This window comes from Nematolebias whitei, chromosome 17, assembly GCF_014905685.2.
Source record: "Nematolebias whitei isolate Nwh7 chromosome 17, NemWhi1, whole genome shotgun sequence".
In the NCBI taxonomy this organism is placed as follows: Eukaryota; Metazoa; Chordata; class Actinopteri; order Cyprinodontiformes; family Rivulidae; genus Nematolebias; species Nematolebias whitei.
In genome coordinates, this window is record NC_056514.1 from 31,891,434 (window position 1) to 31,905,501 (window position 14,068).

The 14,068-nt window shown below is 37.7% G+C and overlaps 1 protein-coding gene across 1 annotated transcript; it reads right to left on the reverse strand.

Moving 5' to 3' along the window:
• Positions 1-3,604: 3,604 nt before the first annotated feature.
• On the reverse strand, positions 3,605-7,756 carry hpdl (4-hydroxyphenylpyruvate dioxygenase-like). The gene is made up of 5 exons (XM_037691490.1): positions 7,086-7,756; positions 6,841-7,007; positions 4,284-4,435; positions 4,039-4,166; positions 3,605-3,864 (listed from the first exon to the last, which is right to left on the reverse strand). Exons 1-5 carry the CDS (start codon positions 7,754-7,756, stop codon positions 3,666-3,668), a joined length of 1,317 nt encoding a protein of 438 aa, XP_037547418.1. The 3' UTR covers positions 3,605-3,665.
• Between the last annotated feature and the right edge of the window lie 6,312 nt (positions 7,757-14,068).

The following is a 14,068-nucleotide window of genomic DNA, read 5'->3' on the forward strand; positions in this document are numbered from 1 at the left end:
ATACACTTTTAATTTTTAAACCCCTCTACCAAGTAGGCAGTGGTTTCCAAAGTCAGAGTGGGTTGTGAAACAAGTGAATGGTCTTGAGACAATATTTTATTTGTTAATAGCACTTTTTTTTGTCACAGCTGTTGTAAAAGTAACAAACACTGGCGTTAAAGTAATAAGAAATACTTTTATAACTGTTTATAGAGTGGTAGCTACCAATGTGGTTTATGAAACACCAAAGGGCATTCTTTATATAATCACCAAATATCATTTTACGTTTAAAAATAATTGCTTGCGATCATTTTTCACCATAATTATTACAAGGCGTTTAATCAGGAGCGATAAATTAATAAAAAATGTACTGTAGATGTTGAAGCTGTGTATGTCCTTGTTTAATAGGATAATGAGCAAAGCTTGTACAGCATATTTAAACCAACAGTAGATGGGGTCTAACTTTGTTGCGGGTCAGAAACCAAATTGTTTGGGACTCTATGATCCAAGGGACATACATTTTGTTAACAGTGCAGCTTGTGTAAACTGTACTTTTGCTTCTCTTTCTGTATGTTTGAGCATCTCATGCTATGTGAGATTTCAATATGGGACTAGCAAACAATGTATGAACTGTAGAGCAAGTGGCTTTAAGGACAACAAGTCCTAACATCACATGCAGTAAATTAAGAGACTTTTCGCTGCACTTGGCCTCATCAGGGTCTGGGTGGGAGCTTTAGACTCACCCCTGGCAAACAAATTGTTAATCAAGGAGTAACATCTGTTGTGTTCTTCTAATCTCACCCATACGGTCCCACTAGGTTTTAGACTGTCTGCTTTCTTTGTGTAAACGGCAACCCAAGATTTATCTTTCACACTAGGGCAGTGTTGTACTCTTTAGGATGCAGATAATCACATTTTCTCTGTGGTACATGTTTCAGGTTTGTCTGTGTGTGTTGCGACTCTAAAAACCATAGGGGGCAGTATCCACTAAATATATATCCATGATAGATTCTTAATCTGTGGAGGCAATGGCTTGATTTTCTTATATTTGTTTAATTTTAATAGCTTGACTTTAGCTTGCTGTCTTTAATAGACCCCCCCCCCCCCACCTGCTGAATGCCATCTGTACTTAGAGGCAGATGGTTAAAGAACTCCTCTTACAGGAGCCACCCTTCTCAACTATAACAGCTAATCCTCACTCATCACATGGAAAAACTAGTTATATTTCAAACAAATACAGCAACTTTGCTAAAACTTTCATTCAATGGAGTTAAATCAAGAGTGTAAATCTATCTGAGAGAACAAACACACGACATTTTAGTTTGTTCAAAAGGCCAATCATTACAACAAAATAAGTACAAAAAAGGTTCAATCACATCATCTGGACAAGTTTCTTTTAGGGAGAAACATTTCAGATGACACGATTTAACCTTTTTTTTGTATTTATCTACCTGGATGATTGAGCTTACAAACCTTTCTCTGGATCAAAACAAGTAAAACAGCAGAAATACACAAGTTTAAAACAGCTGTTCTGTTGTAACTCAGTGGGGTGCTGCCACTTCCAATCAGCAGATTCAAAACTGAGCATTTGGCTTTTATGGAACTCAAATCTAAGTTTCATTGCTTTCCATCTATCCAGCTAATCCTCCCCCGTGATGTTTATAGTCAAGTTAATTGATCTGGCACATCTCCGAGGGCTCTAATGCCAAGTCTTTGCCAAACGGTGCAGATTGCTAAAACTCTCCTCTGTGTCTGAAAGAGGAGCAGCTGTTTGTCCAGCAACGGTTCAGTGAGGACCGTCTGGATGGGTTAACTGCAAACAACGAGCGACCAAGATCAGTGCAAGAGTTGAAAGAAAATTAAAACTCTTATTGGAAGATCATGCCGCTGTTCACCAGTTAAATACTATTACAACTTTCTTTTGGTTCTGAATTGGTAATTTAAATACTTGTGCTAAAAGTTGACAAAAAGTGCATTATAAAAAACAAACAGATCCTACACTCAGAACTTAAAAGTAGAGAAATTGCATTTCCTGCACAAATGCAGTGTGAATATATGGCAGAAAAACTTGCTGAGAAACGGCTGAAATTAGCTCAAAACATGCTGAACTGTAGCTGAAATGGAAGAACAAGCTTGAATTAGCAGAAGAAAACAGAAAAAACATATTTGCTGAATTGGGTTTAAATAAGCAGAAATGAGCACAAAAATTAGGAAATGAGCTAAAAAAGCTTAAATTAGCAAAACAAATAAGTAGCTGAAAAGGCAGAAAGAAGCTTAAAATACCAGAAGGAAGCAGAAAGAGCTGAAATTTGCTCAAAATTGTGGAATTAGTTGAAAAAGATAAAATTAGCATAAAACAGCAAAATAGTAGCTGAAATAACTTAAAGTAGCATAAATAAGCTGAAAGGAGCATAACAAGCTGAAATTAGTAGAAGTTAATTGGGCTGAAAGTAGCAGAAATTACCACAAAAACTTGAATTTAACAGAAAACAGCTGAAATTAGCTTAAAAAAGTCAAGTTAACTGAAAAGGTAGAACAAGATTAAATTACCAGAAGAAATCAGAAAGAATTTGCCCAGTTAGGCTTAAAAAAGCAGAATTGAGTGCAAAGAATTAGAAATTATCTGGAAAAAAGAAGAAGTTGAGATTAACAACCAAAAAAAAGCTGAAAAGTAGTTTTAAACAAAAGGCAGAAAGAAGCTTAAATTACTAGAAGAAAGTAGAGAGAGCACACTTTTCATAAATTAGGTCGAAAAATGTTTAAATGAGTGCAGAAAATGTGGAATTAGCTGAAAAGGCTAAAATTAGCGTAAAACAGCCTAATAGTAGCTGAAATAGCAGAAACTTGCATAAATAAGCTGAAAAGAGCATAACAAGCTGAAATGATCAGAAATAGGTTAGAAGCACAAAAATGTTAGCAGAAAGAATCTAAAAGGATCCAAAACCAGCTGAAATTATCTGAAAATAGCTGAAAAAATAATTGCTAAAGGAAGCTGAAAGAAGCTGAACTGGAACAAAATGTGAAAGGAGCAGTAAAAGGTTGTAAACAGATCTAAAGATATGAAGGATGTAAAATAAGTTCAATTCATTTCTTAAGAGAAAAAAGTGGCAGAAAAGGCTAAATGTTTCAAAAAGCTAAAGTTGCACCAGTACCAAAAGTCATAGCACCCTTCTCCTGAACGTTTTGATATACGATTTGTTGAAATAGCGCAAAATTGTGGAACGAGAAAGATGCTGAAAAACATACGGAGGAAAAACAGATCACAATAGTGTGAATGCTTCATAAACATTCACACAATAAAAGACCTTGAATGAACGCACATCGCTCACTGCCTTTCATGCTGGTGTTTTAGACTAATATTATCTTGTGCTAAAAAAAAAAAGATTGAGCTGTAAACACTGCTCAAACTGTGAAGATAACGAACACTGTCTGATGTGAGCAGCAGATTGGTCGAGGAACAGTTAAAGTAATGAGAAACACATTCTTTAAACCCAGTGACTCACTTTGATAGAACATTTCAGGCACAGTAGCATAATGTTACGTATTTTTTGTGTAGTGCATCATATGATTGCAAGTTTATAAACAGTACAAGTAAATTTATTTTCAACGTTTTGCATATCGTCTCCAAAACAGACACTGTAACAATGATGTGCATTAAGTTAAACCTACAGTAAAAAGGTGGACCGTTATTGAGCAGATTGCACAGCTTTTGCAGATCCCTCTCCGTCTGCATCCTTCCGTTCGTTCTCCATGTACGCGTGCACGGACCTCCACAGCGCCCGGATGTTGCCCTCGCCAAAGCCCGTTGCTCCTCTTCTCTCTATCAGCTCCAGGAAGAAGGTGTCCTCAGCAAATATGGGCTTGGTGAACACCTGAAGAAGATATCTGCAAACGCAACAGAAAGGTCAAGACACACAACGATAAACGAGCATCTGCTTCCACAAGCTTTTATTTTGAAATTATAAAATTGATGCGTCAACACATTTATAGGTATTTTGTGATGTATTGTGGTAAAGGTTAAGATAATGGGAGACACTGGAGCTTCTGATTGCATCTCACTTTTTGTTTTCGCTGCGATCTCCCCGAGATGAGGGGTCCTGGTGCAGGTCTGTATCCAGAAGAATCCCATGCTGCGACAGCGTCTGAGGGCTGTGTCCTGCCTCCTCTATTTCCTGCTGTTTTCCAATCTGTCACAGCAGACAGCAAGTGAACAAAAGGGCATACCATGATGGTTTGCATACAAGATAATGATCCTAATCACTGGAATGCTGTTAATTATAATCAAAGGCTCATTCAGTTCCAACCTGTGTGTAGTAGGCAGGAGGAGGGGAGAAGAATTGGACACCAGCTTCAGCCATCCCATTGGCAGTGGAGACTATGTTGTTGGTGTAGAGCCCAATGTGCTGGATCCCCGCTGCCTGGTGCTGCTCCAAGAAGGTGTCGACCTGGTTGCGACCTAAAATAAAACAAATATCGATGGTGCAATTGTGAGTTTTCATGTCATAAAACATAGAAAAGTGTGCCATAAGAAACCCAACAAAGTTAAGTCTGGAAAGTTTCTTTGTTTCGTCGAGACGTTTCGTCCTTAATACAAAGGACTTCATCAGTCCAAAGAGCCACAACAAACTGAGTCCCACAAGCAGCACACTCGCATAGTGGGCCAACCAGTTTGATGAAGATGGTTTCTGGGGCCTGTCCTCTCCCACTTCGACTCCTCTGAGGCAACCATAGCCAAAGTGGTTCAAAACATGAAAGTTCATGCTCAATAATCCAGGAAAAAAAAATCCAATGTTAAGTCAAGTCAACCAGCAAACTGGTTGGCCCGTTATGTGGCCATGCTGCTTTTGGGACTGAGTTTGTTGTGGCTCCTCGGACTGATGAAGTCTTTTGGATGAAGGACAAAACGTCTCAACAAAACGAAGAAGACGTCCAGAGGACCTGACTGAACTTTGTTGTTTTTTTTTTTACCTGGATTATTGAGCATGAACTTTGATGTGCCATAAGAAAGTTTTTACCACTTTATAGATTTCCTCTATTTTGGTGAGTTATTTTTTAATTTTTTAAAGCAAACAAACTTTAATATCGAACAAAGACAACATGAGTAAATGCAAAAGGCAAATTTTGAGAAACCGTCCAGAGGACAGGACTGAACTTTGTTGGATTTTTCTACCTGGATTATTGAGCATGAATAGGCCTGTCACGATAACAAATTTTCCTGGGCGATTAATTGTCTCAGAAATTATTGCGATAAACGATAATATTGTTTGAAATTTGACAATAATTAGTAATTATTGTCAAATTTAAGAAAAAACGTTTAAGTTGTTTTGCGTGCAGTACCTTTTATCGATCACCGGATGGCAGTTTAAGACAGTTTGAACTGAAGGATGGATAGTGAGGGAGCGAGCAGCGTGTCTTTTTAAGAAAAATGGGAGGGAGGCCCCTTGACGCGACATGGGCTGTCTCTCTTCGGTTCTCAAAATGGTAGATGCTCGGTGTGGTTTGAGCTCTTTAGCATAGCACTTTTCACACAAACTTTTAATTAAAAATCAGTAAACAAGTTCTCAGCTTCTTTTTACAGAGAAAAACAACTTTTTACACTAAGGCACGGGTTTCAACCGTGAATTTTGGAGCTTCGACAAGACGGAGGTTTTTTCCTCCCGAGGTCAGCCTATTAGCTTAGCTTGTAGCTTAGCTGCTTTAAACGATCCAAAAACGCGATTTTGTACGGTTAAAATTAATTTTAAAGAGAAAAGAGAAAGGGAGGGGTCAGTGAAGAGCACCGGAGTTGAACTTTTTATCATCCAGTGTCTTCAGTAAAGAGAGAGAGAGACGAAGAAACGATAAAGCTGATAAATGAAAATGAGGTTGATAATTTTCATTTATCATGCGATTAATTGATTTATTGTTTATTGCGACAGGCCTAAGCATGAAAAGGCAGTTTTAAAATGATTATTTAATTTATTAAAAGAAAAAAAAAAAAAAACCTATTCAAATCAAGCAGGCTCTGTGTGAAAAAGTAATCACCTCTACCACCTGGCCTAAAACATTTGTTGTATATGGTGATTGTTTTGGATGGTTGTGTTAAAAGTCCACTTTTGAGGTTTCAACGAGGATGGCTTGAAACACAGCAGTGAAGGATACCTATGGGACCGATCTGGTTGGCAGGCCGTAGACTGAGGAAGTCCTCTGGATGGGGACGAAACATTTCTCCCTTAAAGAAACTAGTCCAGATGACACGATTTAACCACTGTGGATGATTGAGCTTACAACCCTTCTTCCCATGAGTAGTTGACCAAAATTACTTCAAAAGCACTTTGACAACTTGTTCAGGAGGTCCCACAATGACATCTACATCACTACAGGCCTCACTCAACTCAGTCATGATTAAACAATCAGAGAACTGCAAAAATGTCTTCCATATGTGGGGAGGGGGGGTTCAAGTCAAACACCAAGTACTCTGACATTTGTCAAAAATACATCTTAATCATCCCCAAGACTTTTGGGGAAATAGTCTGTGGACTACTGAGACAAAACTGGAACGTTTTAATAAGATTTGTGTCCCGTTATATCTGGTGTAAAACTGCATTTCAAGAGAAGAACATCACATCCACAGTCAAACACGGTAGTGGTAGTGTGATGGTCTGAGGCCACTTTGCTGCTTTTACTTGAATGCCTTGCAGTGATTGATCAATCGTGAATTCTGCTCTCTACCAGCGTAGCAGCAGTTGGTTGGTTTGACACAGGGCCATGTTGGTTTGGATAGCAAAAGGCAAAAACAGATGAAATCCGTCATCTAGAAAAGAGGGGGGGCAAACATTACGACCTTATAAATGAACACATCTGAAAAGATTTGAGTTTGACCTTGATGAGGGAGTGATTCCGCAATGACAAACTTGCAGTCGGGCTCTTTCTGGTGCACGAAGGGCAGAGCGATGCCCGCTTCGCTGCATTTCCAGAACTGCATGGCAGTGAGTCGTAGTCCGACGCCCTCCTGGTTCACCACAAAGCCTTCATCCACATCTTCATTGCTGCAAAAAGATCAAAACGTTTTGGTCAGAAGAAACAAAACACGGGTTGATTTGATTAAATCACTAACAGTGTCTTACCTCCCAATGAAAAACCTCTGGGAGCCAAAGAGTTTCTCATACCACTGCATGACTTGGTGGGTTGATTTCCTGGGACAGGCGTAAGTTATGTGATCAAAATGTGTGACAGGACAAGGCTCGTCTTCTTCTTCCACGCTCCAGTCACTGTCCGTGGCATTAAACCCGGGCAGGAAGACCCCCTCATATTTGGTCTTGTCGATCAGCGTGTGGCACACGTTCCCCACGATCGACTTCACCACCGAGTAGGTGACGGCACCGTCCTTGTCCTCCACAGTCGTGGGAGGCACCAGGAAACTGCAGCCCAGATGGCGGAGAACCTTGAACGACCTTTCCACATCCTCCACCTCGAAGCACACGTTGCTGACAGAGTCCACCGGGTGGTGAGGGTGGACATCGTAAAGACACGACGGGGAATTACGCTGCTTGGCTCGGTGTAGATCTGCGGGATGTTTGGGGGCTACGCCGTCCCGCCTACCCGCCTCCTCACATCCCGGGCCTTCATTCACCACGAAAACCGCCGCTCCTTTCCTGAAAGCAACCTGCCTGGACCTGTCGGTTATCCTCGTGGCAAATAAGTTGAAATTATATTTGGAGACGAGGTCGTAAGCTAACTTTTGTCCGTTGTTAACGTGGAGCGAAACATGATGTAACCGGCGCAGGGGGACAGCCATCTTCTTCTTCTTCTTAATGGAGTTTTATGGCGGTTGGCAAACAACGGAAGGTGTGCATTACCGCCACCTACTGGTATGGAGTGTGGATCAAAATGGCTTTATGTCTACATGTTTATATTCTCTTTTCTAATTTTGTGTTTCTAAAAAAATGTATAATGATTCGAATACTTTTACTTGTTATTTCCTTTTGCAATATATTTATTATACTAAATGTTTCTTTGATTTTCCCTAATTGTTCTATCATGCGCCTTCTGTGATGTTCATATTTCTGACAGACCAAAATGACATGTGCTATTGTTTCCTCCTGTCCACAGTGTTCACATTGTCCTGTATCATGTTTTTGAATATTGTGTAGTGTATTGTTAAGGCTGGTGTGTCCAAATCTTAATCTGGTTATTAGTCTTTCTTCTCTTCTGTTCCTCCCTCCTGTTCTCATTTCTCCCACTTGTCTCTGAATTCTGTAGTACCATCTTCCTTTGTGCTCTTCTTCCCATTGTTTTTGCCATTTTCCCTTTAGTTTTTGTTTCACTATAGTTCTTACTTCTGATTTGCTGATAGATATTGTGAAGTTGATTTGATCTTTTGTTGCTGCTTTTGCTGCCCTGTCTGCTGCTTCATTTCCTCTGATCCCTATATGTGCTGGTGTCCATAAAAATATCACTGTCAGTCCCATCATTTGTATTCTGAATAATGTTTGTTGTAGTTCTAGTAAAATGTCCGGTCGGCTATCTGAATGACTATTTTGTAAACTGATGAGTGTTGAGCTTGAGTCTGAACAAATGATTGTTTTTAACGGTCTTGTTTCTTCCACCCACTGCACTGCCAATAATACTGCCAACATCTCCCCTGTGTACACGGATACTTCATTTGTGATTCTTTTCCTTACTTCTATGTTGAATTCTGGTATTACATATGACACTCCTACTTTCTCTGATGTTCTTGATGCATCTGTATAAATCTGTATATAGTTATAGTAGTTATTGATATAGTCCTGTACTGTATATGAATTAAAAATAAATCTCCTGTCTTTTTTCTTGTCCATGAGTGTCAAGTCAACAGTTGCATTTGGGAGAATCCAGGGTGGTATTGTTGGTAATGGTACTACTGGGCTGATGTCTAAGTTGTGTATTTGCATTTCTTTTGTTTTCTGGTCTATTATCCATCCAAAGCTTCTTGTCTCTTTCTTCTCTTTCTCCCAGCTTGGTTTTAAAATATCTAATGTTGGGTGTTCCGGGTTATTTCCTTTAAGATTGATCCAGTAGTTTATTGCTAGTTGTTCTCGTCTTATTGCTAACGGCATTTCTCCCATTTCTACTCCAAGTGCTGCTGTTGGGGTGGTTTTGAATGCTCCTGTACATAGTCTTAATGCTTGGTGTTGTATTTTGTCCAGTTTCTCCAAATGTGTTTTTGCTGCTGATCCATAAATTGCACAACCATAATCCATATTTGATCTGATAAGTCCTGTATATATTCGCTTTAATGCAGTCCTATCTGCACCCCATTCATTCCCAGCTAAGCATCTCATAATGTTTAAGACTTTTTTACATTTATCAATAATCTTTTGTATATGTACATTCCATATTATTTTCTCATCAAACCATATACCCAGATATTTTATGCATTTAACTTGCTCTAGTTCTTGATTATATAATTTCAATTTAAACTCTTCTGTTGTTCTTTTCTGTGTAAATACCATTACTTTAGTTTTGTCCACTGAGAATTTGAATCCCCACTCATTTGCCCATTTCTCAATTTTTAATATAGCATCTTGTATTTTTTTCACAGTGAACTTTATATTTTTCCCTCTTTTCCAAATGGTTCCATCATCTGCAAATAACGAACATTCCACCCCCTTCTCAATCACTGAAAACACATCATTTATCATTATGGAAAACAATAATGGACTTATAATACTCCCCTGCGGTGTTCCATTTTCCACAAAATATTTCTTTGAATATTCTTGTTGTATTTTTACTTGTATTGATCTTTTTGTTAAAAAGTTTTGTATCCATCTAAACATTCTTCCGTTAATTCCTAGTTTGTACATTTTAATTAATAATCCTTCAACCCATAACATATCGTATGCCTTTTCTATGTCAAAGAATACAGCCACCACACTTTCTTTATTTATCTGTGCTCTCCTGATCTCGTGCTCTAACTGTAATGTTGCATCATTGGTGTTTCTCCCTTTTCTAAAACCACTTTGATGTTTAGATATGTATCCCTTACTATTCAAATAATACGTTAGTCTATCATTAATCATTTTTTCCATTATTTTACATATATTTGATGTTAGTGCGATTGGTCTGTAATTTTCCGGCTTTGTATGATCCTTTCCTGGTTTTGCTATTGGTACGATGACTGCTTCTTTCCAGCTTTGTGGTAGTTCCCCCTCTTCCCAGACTTTGTTGTATAGTTCTAAAATTATTTCTTTGGATTTGTCACTAAGGTGGTCTATCATGGTGTACCATATCTGATCTTTTCCAGGTGCTGTTTGTTTTGTTTTCCTGAGTACTCGATTTAGTTCTGCTTTTTGAAAGGGTTCGTTCAATAAATTATCAGTTTCTTCCATATTTTCCATTAAATCTTTGTATTTTAACTTTGTTGTTTCCCTCCCTCTCATTCCTTCATTACTAATATTATTGGAACTATGAATTTTACTGAATGTTGTTGCTAGTATTTCAGCTTTTTCTTTATTATTTACCATTTCTGTGCCATCTACTTTTAATACTGGATATCCATATTCTTTTTTGATCCCATTCATTCTTTTGATCATTTTCCAGATTTTTTCAATTTTTGTTTCTTTTCCTATAGTATTACAAAAGTTTCTCCAATATTCCCTTTTTGCATTCTTTACTATTTTTCTTACCATTGCTTGTTTTCTTTTATATTCAATGAAGTTCTGATAATTATGATTTGTTTTTAATGTTTTAAATGCTTTATTTCTTGTCTTTATGGCTTTGTTACATTCAATTGTCCACCAAGGTACTATTTTCTTTTCGCTCGTTCTTCCACCTTTTTTTATTGAATGTTCTGTAGCTTCCTGTATAACCTTGCTTATACCAACATTTATACTATTACTATCCATTGAAAGATCTATTTGTTGTAGCTCTTTATCAGTAAGATATTTGAATTTATTCCAGTCTGCTTTATTAAATAGTAACTTTCTATTTCCTTCTACTTTGTTATTTTCTGGTTTTATGCCTATTGAAATTTTGATAGGATAATGATCACTACCCATTACTGTGCTTTTATCAATATCCCACATACAAACACCAGCTAATGAATTTGACACAAATGTAAGATCGATTGCTGATTCTGCTCCTGTTCTAACATTTACTCTTGTTCCCCTCCCATCATTAACACATACAAGGTTTTTATTTTCTATTACTTCTTCCATTATTTGTCCATTTCTATCATTACTTTTCCCCCAAAAAGTACTATGTGCATTAAAGTCCCCACACCACACCACTTTCCCATCCACATATTCTAATACCTCCTCCATCACTTCAAGTGACAGTGCCTTGCATGGGTTATAGAAATTTATGATCTTATACTTTCCTTCATCTCCCCATATTTCCACTATTATGTATTCTAATTCTGTTCCTTTTTTTAATATTTGATATTGAATTCCTTGTTTTATGAATGTTCCACATCCTCCTCCATTTCCTTCCTGTCTATCTCTTCTTATGCAATTATATCCTTTGATGACGAACTCCAAATTTGATTTTAACCATGTCTCTTGTATGCATATGATTTCTGGTTTATTATCAAATCCATCTATATATGCTTTAAATTCTTGCCCATTTGCTAATAAACTTCGTGCGTTCCATTGTAGTATTATCATATGTTTTTGTCATTGAGGTTTCCTGACTTCCCTTCTGTTTCCAGTCTTTTGTTTATATTTTCCCATGACATCTCTTTAAATCCCAAGAATTTTTCAGCGCCTCTCACAATTATTTTAATCTTCTCTGTCTTGTGTTTAACCTGATCAGTACAATTGATAACGTATGCCATAAATAGAATAAGTTTCTCCGTTGACATTGAAATGTTTTCTTCTGGTTGATTATTTTGTTGTGGGGTTTGATTCTTTATTTGAGCTGTTTCTCTTGTTTTTGGTCCTTGCACATTCTTGACTGCTTCAGCATAGCTTATGTTTTTGGTTATCTTAATCTGTTGGATTTGTACGGCCCTCTTCCTCACCTCACATCCTCCATAATTGACTCTGTGCTGTCCCCCACAGTTGCAACACTTTTCTTGAGCTTCTTCCCTACATTCTTCATATCTGTGTTCCTCTCCACACTTGGGACACCTCTGCTTCCCTCTACACACCGCCGCCACATGTCCATAACGCTGGCACTTGTAGCAGCGGAGTGGAGGAGGAATAAAAGGCCTGACTGGAAAGCTCATGTATCCTATTTTGATTTTTTCCGGTAACACATCATCTGCAAACTCTAATAAGACGGACATGCTTGCCACTCTTTCTCCATTGACTGTTTTTAACATTCTTTTTATATTTGTAACCTGTGCTCCTGCAATGCTTCGTTTTATTTTTTCCAAATCCTCATCAGTTGGTATACCTGTAATCACTCCCTTAAAAGTTTTGTTCTCTCCTACCACCGTTCTTTCTGTTATTGTCTTTTTGCAAATGTTTTCAATTTTTAATGCTTTATTTTTTTGCTCCTCTGTTTTACAAATTATCATTAGGTTTCCATCTCTCAGTATTTTAGCCATTTCTACCTCTCCTATTTTCTTTTTTATTTCTTTTGATAGAAAAATAGGGCTAATGTTTCCCTGTTCATCCTCTTTGTTGAATCTTAATATTATCTTGACTTCCTCCCTCACCATTTTCCTACGAGTCACTCTATCCTCATCTGAACTATTCGCTTCTAATCCTCTTTTATTTCCTTGGCTTTCAGACACTGCCCTGCCCTCCATCTTGCCTCTGTCACCTTCCTTACCTTTCCCTCTCCCACCTCTGACTGGTGTCCACTCCTCAACATTCATGTCATCCTCTGAATCTCCTACCTGATGCGCCATTTCGATCCATTCACACACCAGTTTATGCCAAACCTCCAAAGGATGTTCTGGTAATGTTTTCTGATTTGTTTGTTGAAAAACGCAGCCAATGTCGCTAACCAGCAGCCTTCCAACGCTCGCTCCTGAAGCTTCCCGACGGCGAACCTTCCTCCCACCTTCCGGGGGACAGCCATGTTTCCCAGCAGCACGTTTTGACAGCCGGTGAAGCAACACGCTGATTAGGGCGGAGTCAAATTAGTATGGCAAAATCGTGTAGCATATAATCACACACGTCCTACCATACAACACATATAGCTTCATATTTTTTTTGTTCTGGTGATAATGATATTCTTACTAGTCGGAAAAACAATATATATATATATATATTATAATCAATCAATCAATTCAACTTTATTGTCCATAACATTCAATGAAATGGAGATTTGTCTTTGACATCTGGCTTATAAAAACAAAATAAAATAAAAAAAATAAAAAAGTGATTAAAAAAACTTTAAAACCAAACTTTGCTACATCAATTTAAAACATTCAGTTAAAACCATTCTAAGATACACGATACATTAAAATATGGAAACATCCCAGCAGACAGTAGTTTGTTATGTGAGGCTGCGTTTAAATAGGACCTTGTACATTCACCGCAGAGGGAACAAATGACTTTTTGTACCCATTTTTCTTTGCTAAAGGAACCAGGAGTCTTCTGCCAGATGGTACCAACCTGAATAATGGTTGCAGTGGATGAGTTGGGTCATTGTAAACCTGTATTGCCTTTTTTTTTCCAGTACCTGACTGTACAGGTTTAATTGGTAATGGGTTTAATTTCAACCAGTAAGATTTTATTTCACATGGAAAGTAGTTTTGATTAAATATAAAATCCTTAAAATCGTACAAAAGACTGTTTTAACATTTTATGGCTATACAGGTAGTACATTTACAGACTAGTTATTACAAAATAAAAAGCGTTCATCCCATCCACAATCAATGTCTCAAAGATCTCAAACTATTTTGATTTTCTAACAAGGTTGAGTCAGGTCCTCTGGATGGGTTTTTCTTTGTTGAAAAGTTTTGTCTTTTAGCTAAAAGAATTCTTCAGTCTGAGGAGCTGCAAGCAAATTCAGTAAACAGCACTGTGGATCAACAAGTGCAAAGGTGATGTTAATAGGCTAAGATTGCTTGCAGCCCCTCAAACTGAAGAAGTTTGTTGGATAAAAGGACTTAATTGAATCATGTTAGATTTTTCTACCTGGATTATTGAACATGCATCAGGAAATGCTGATT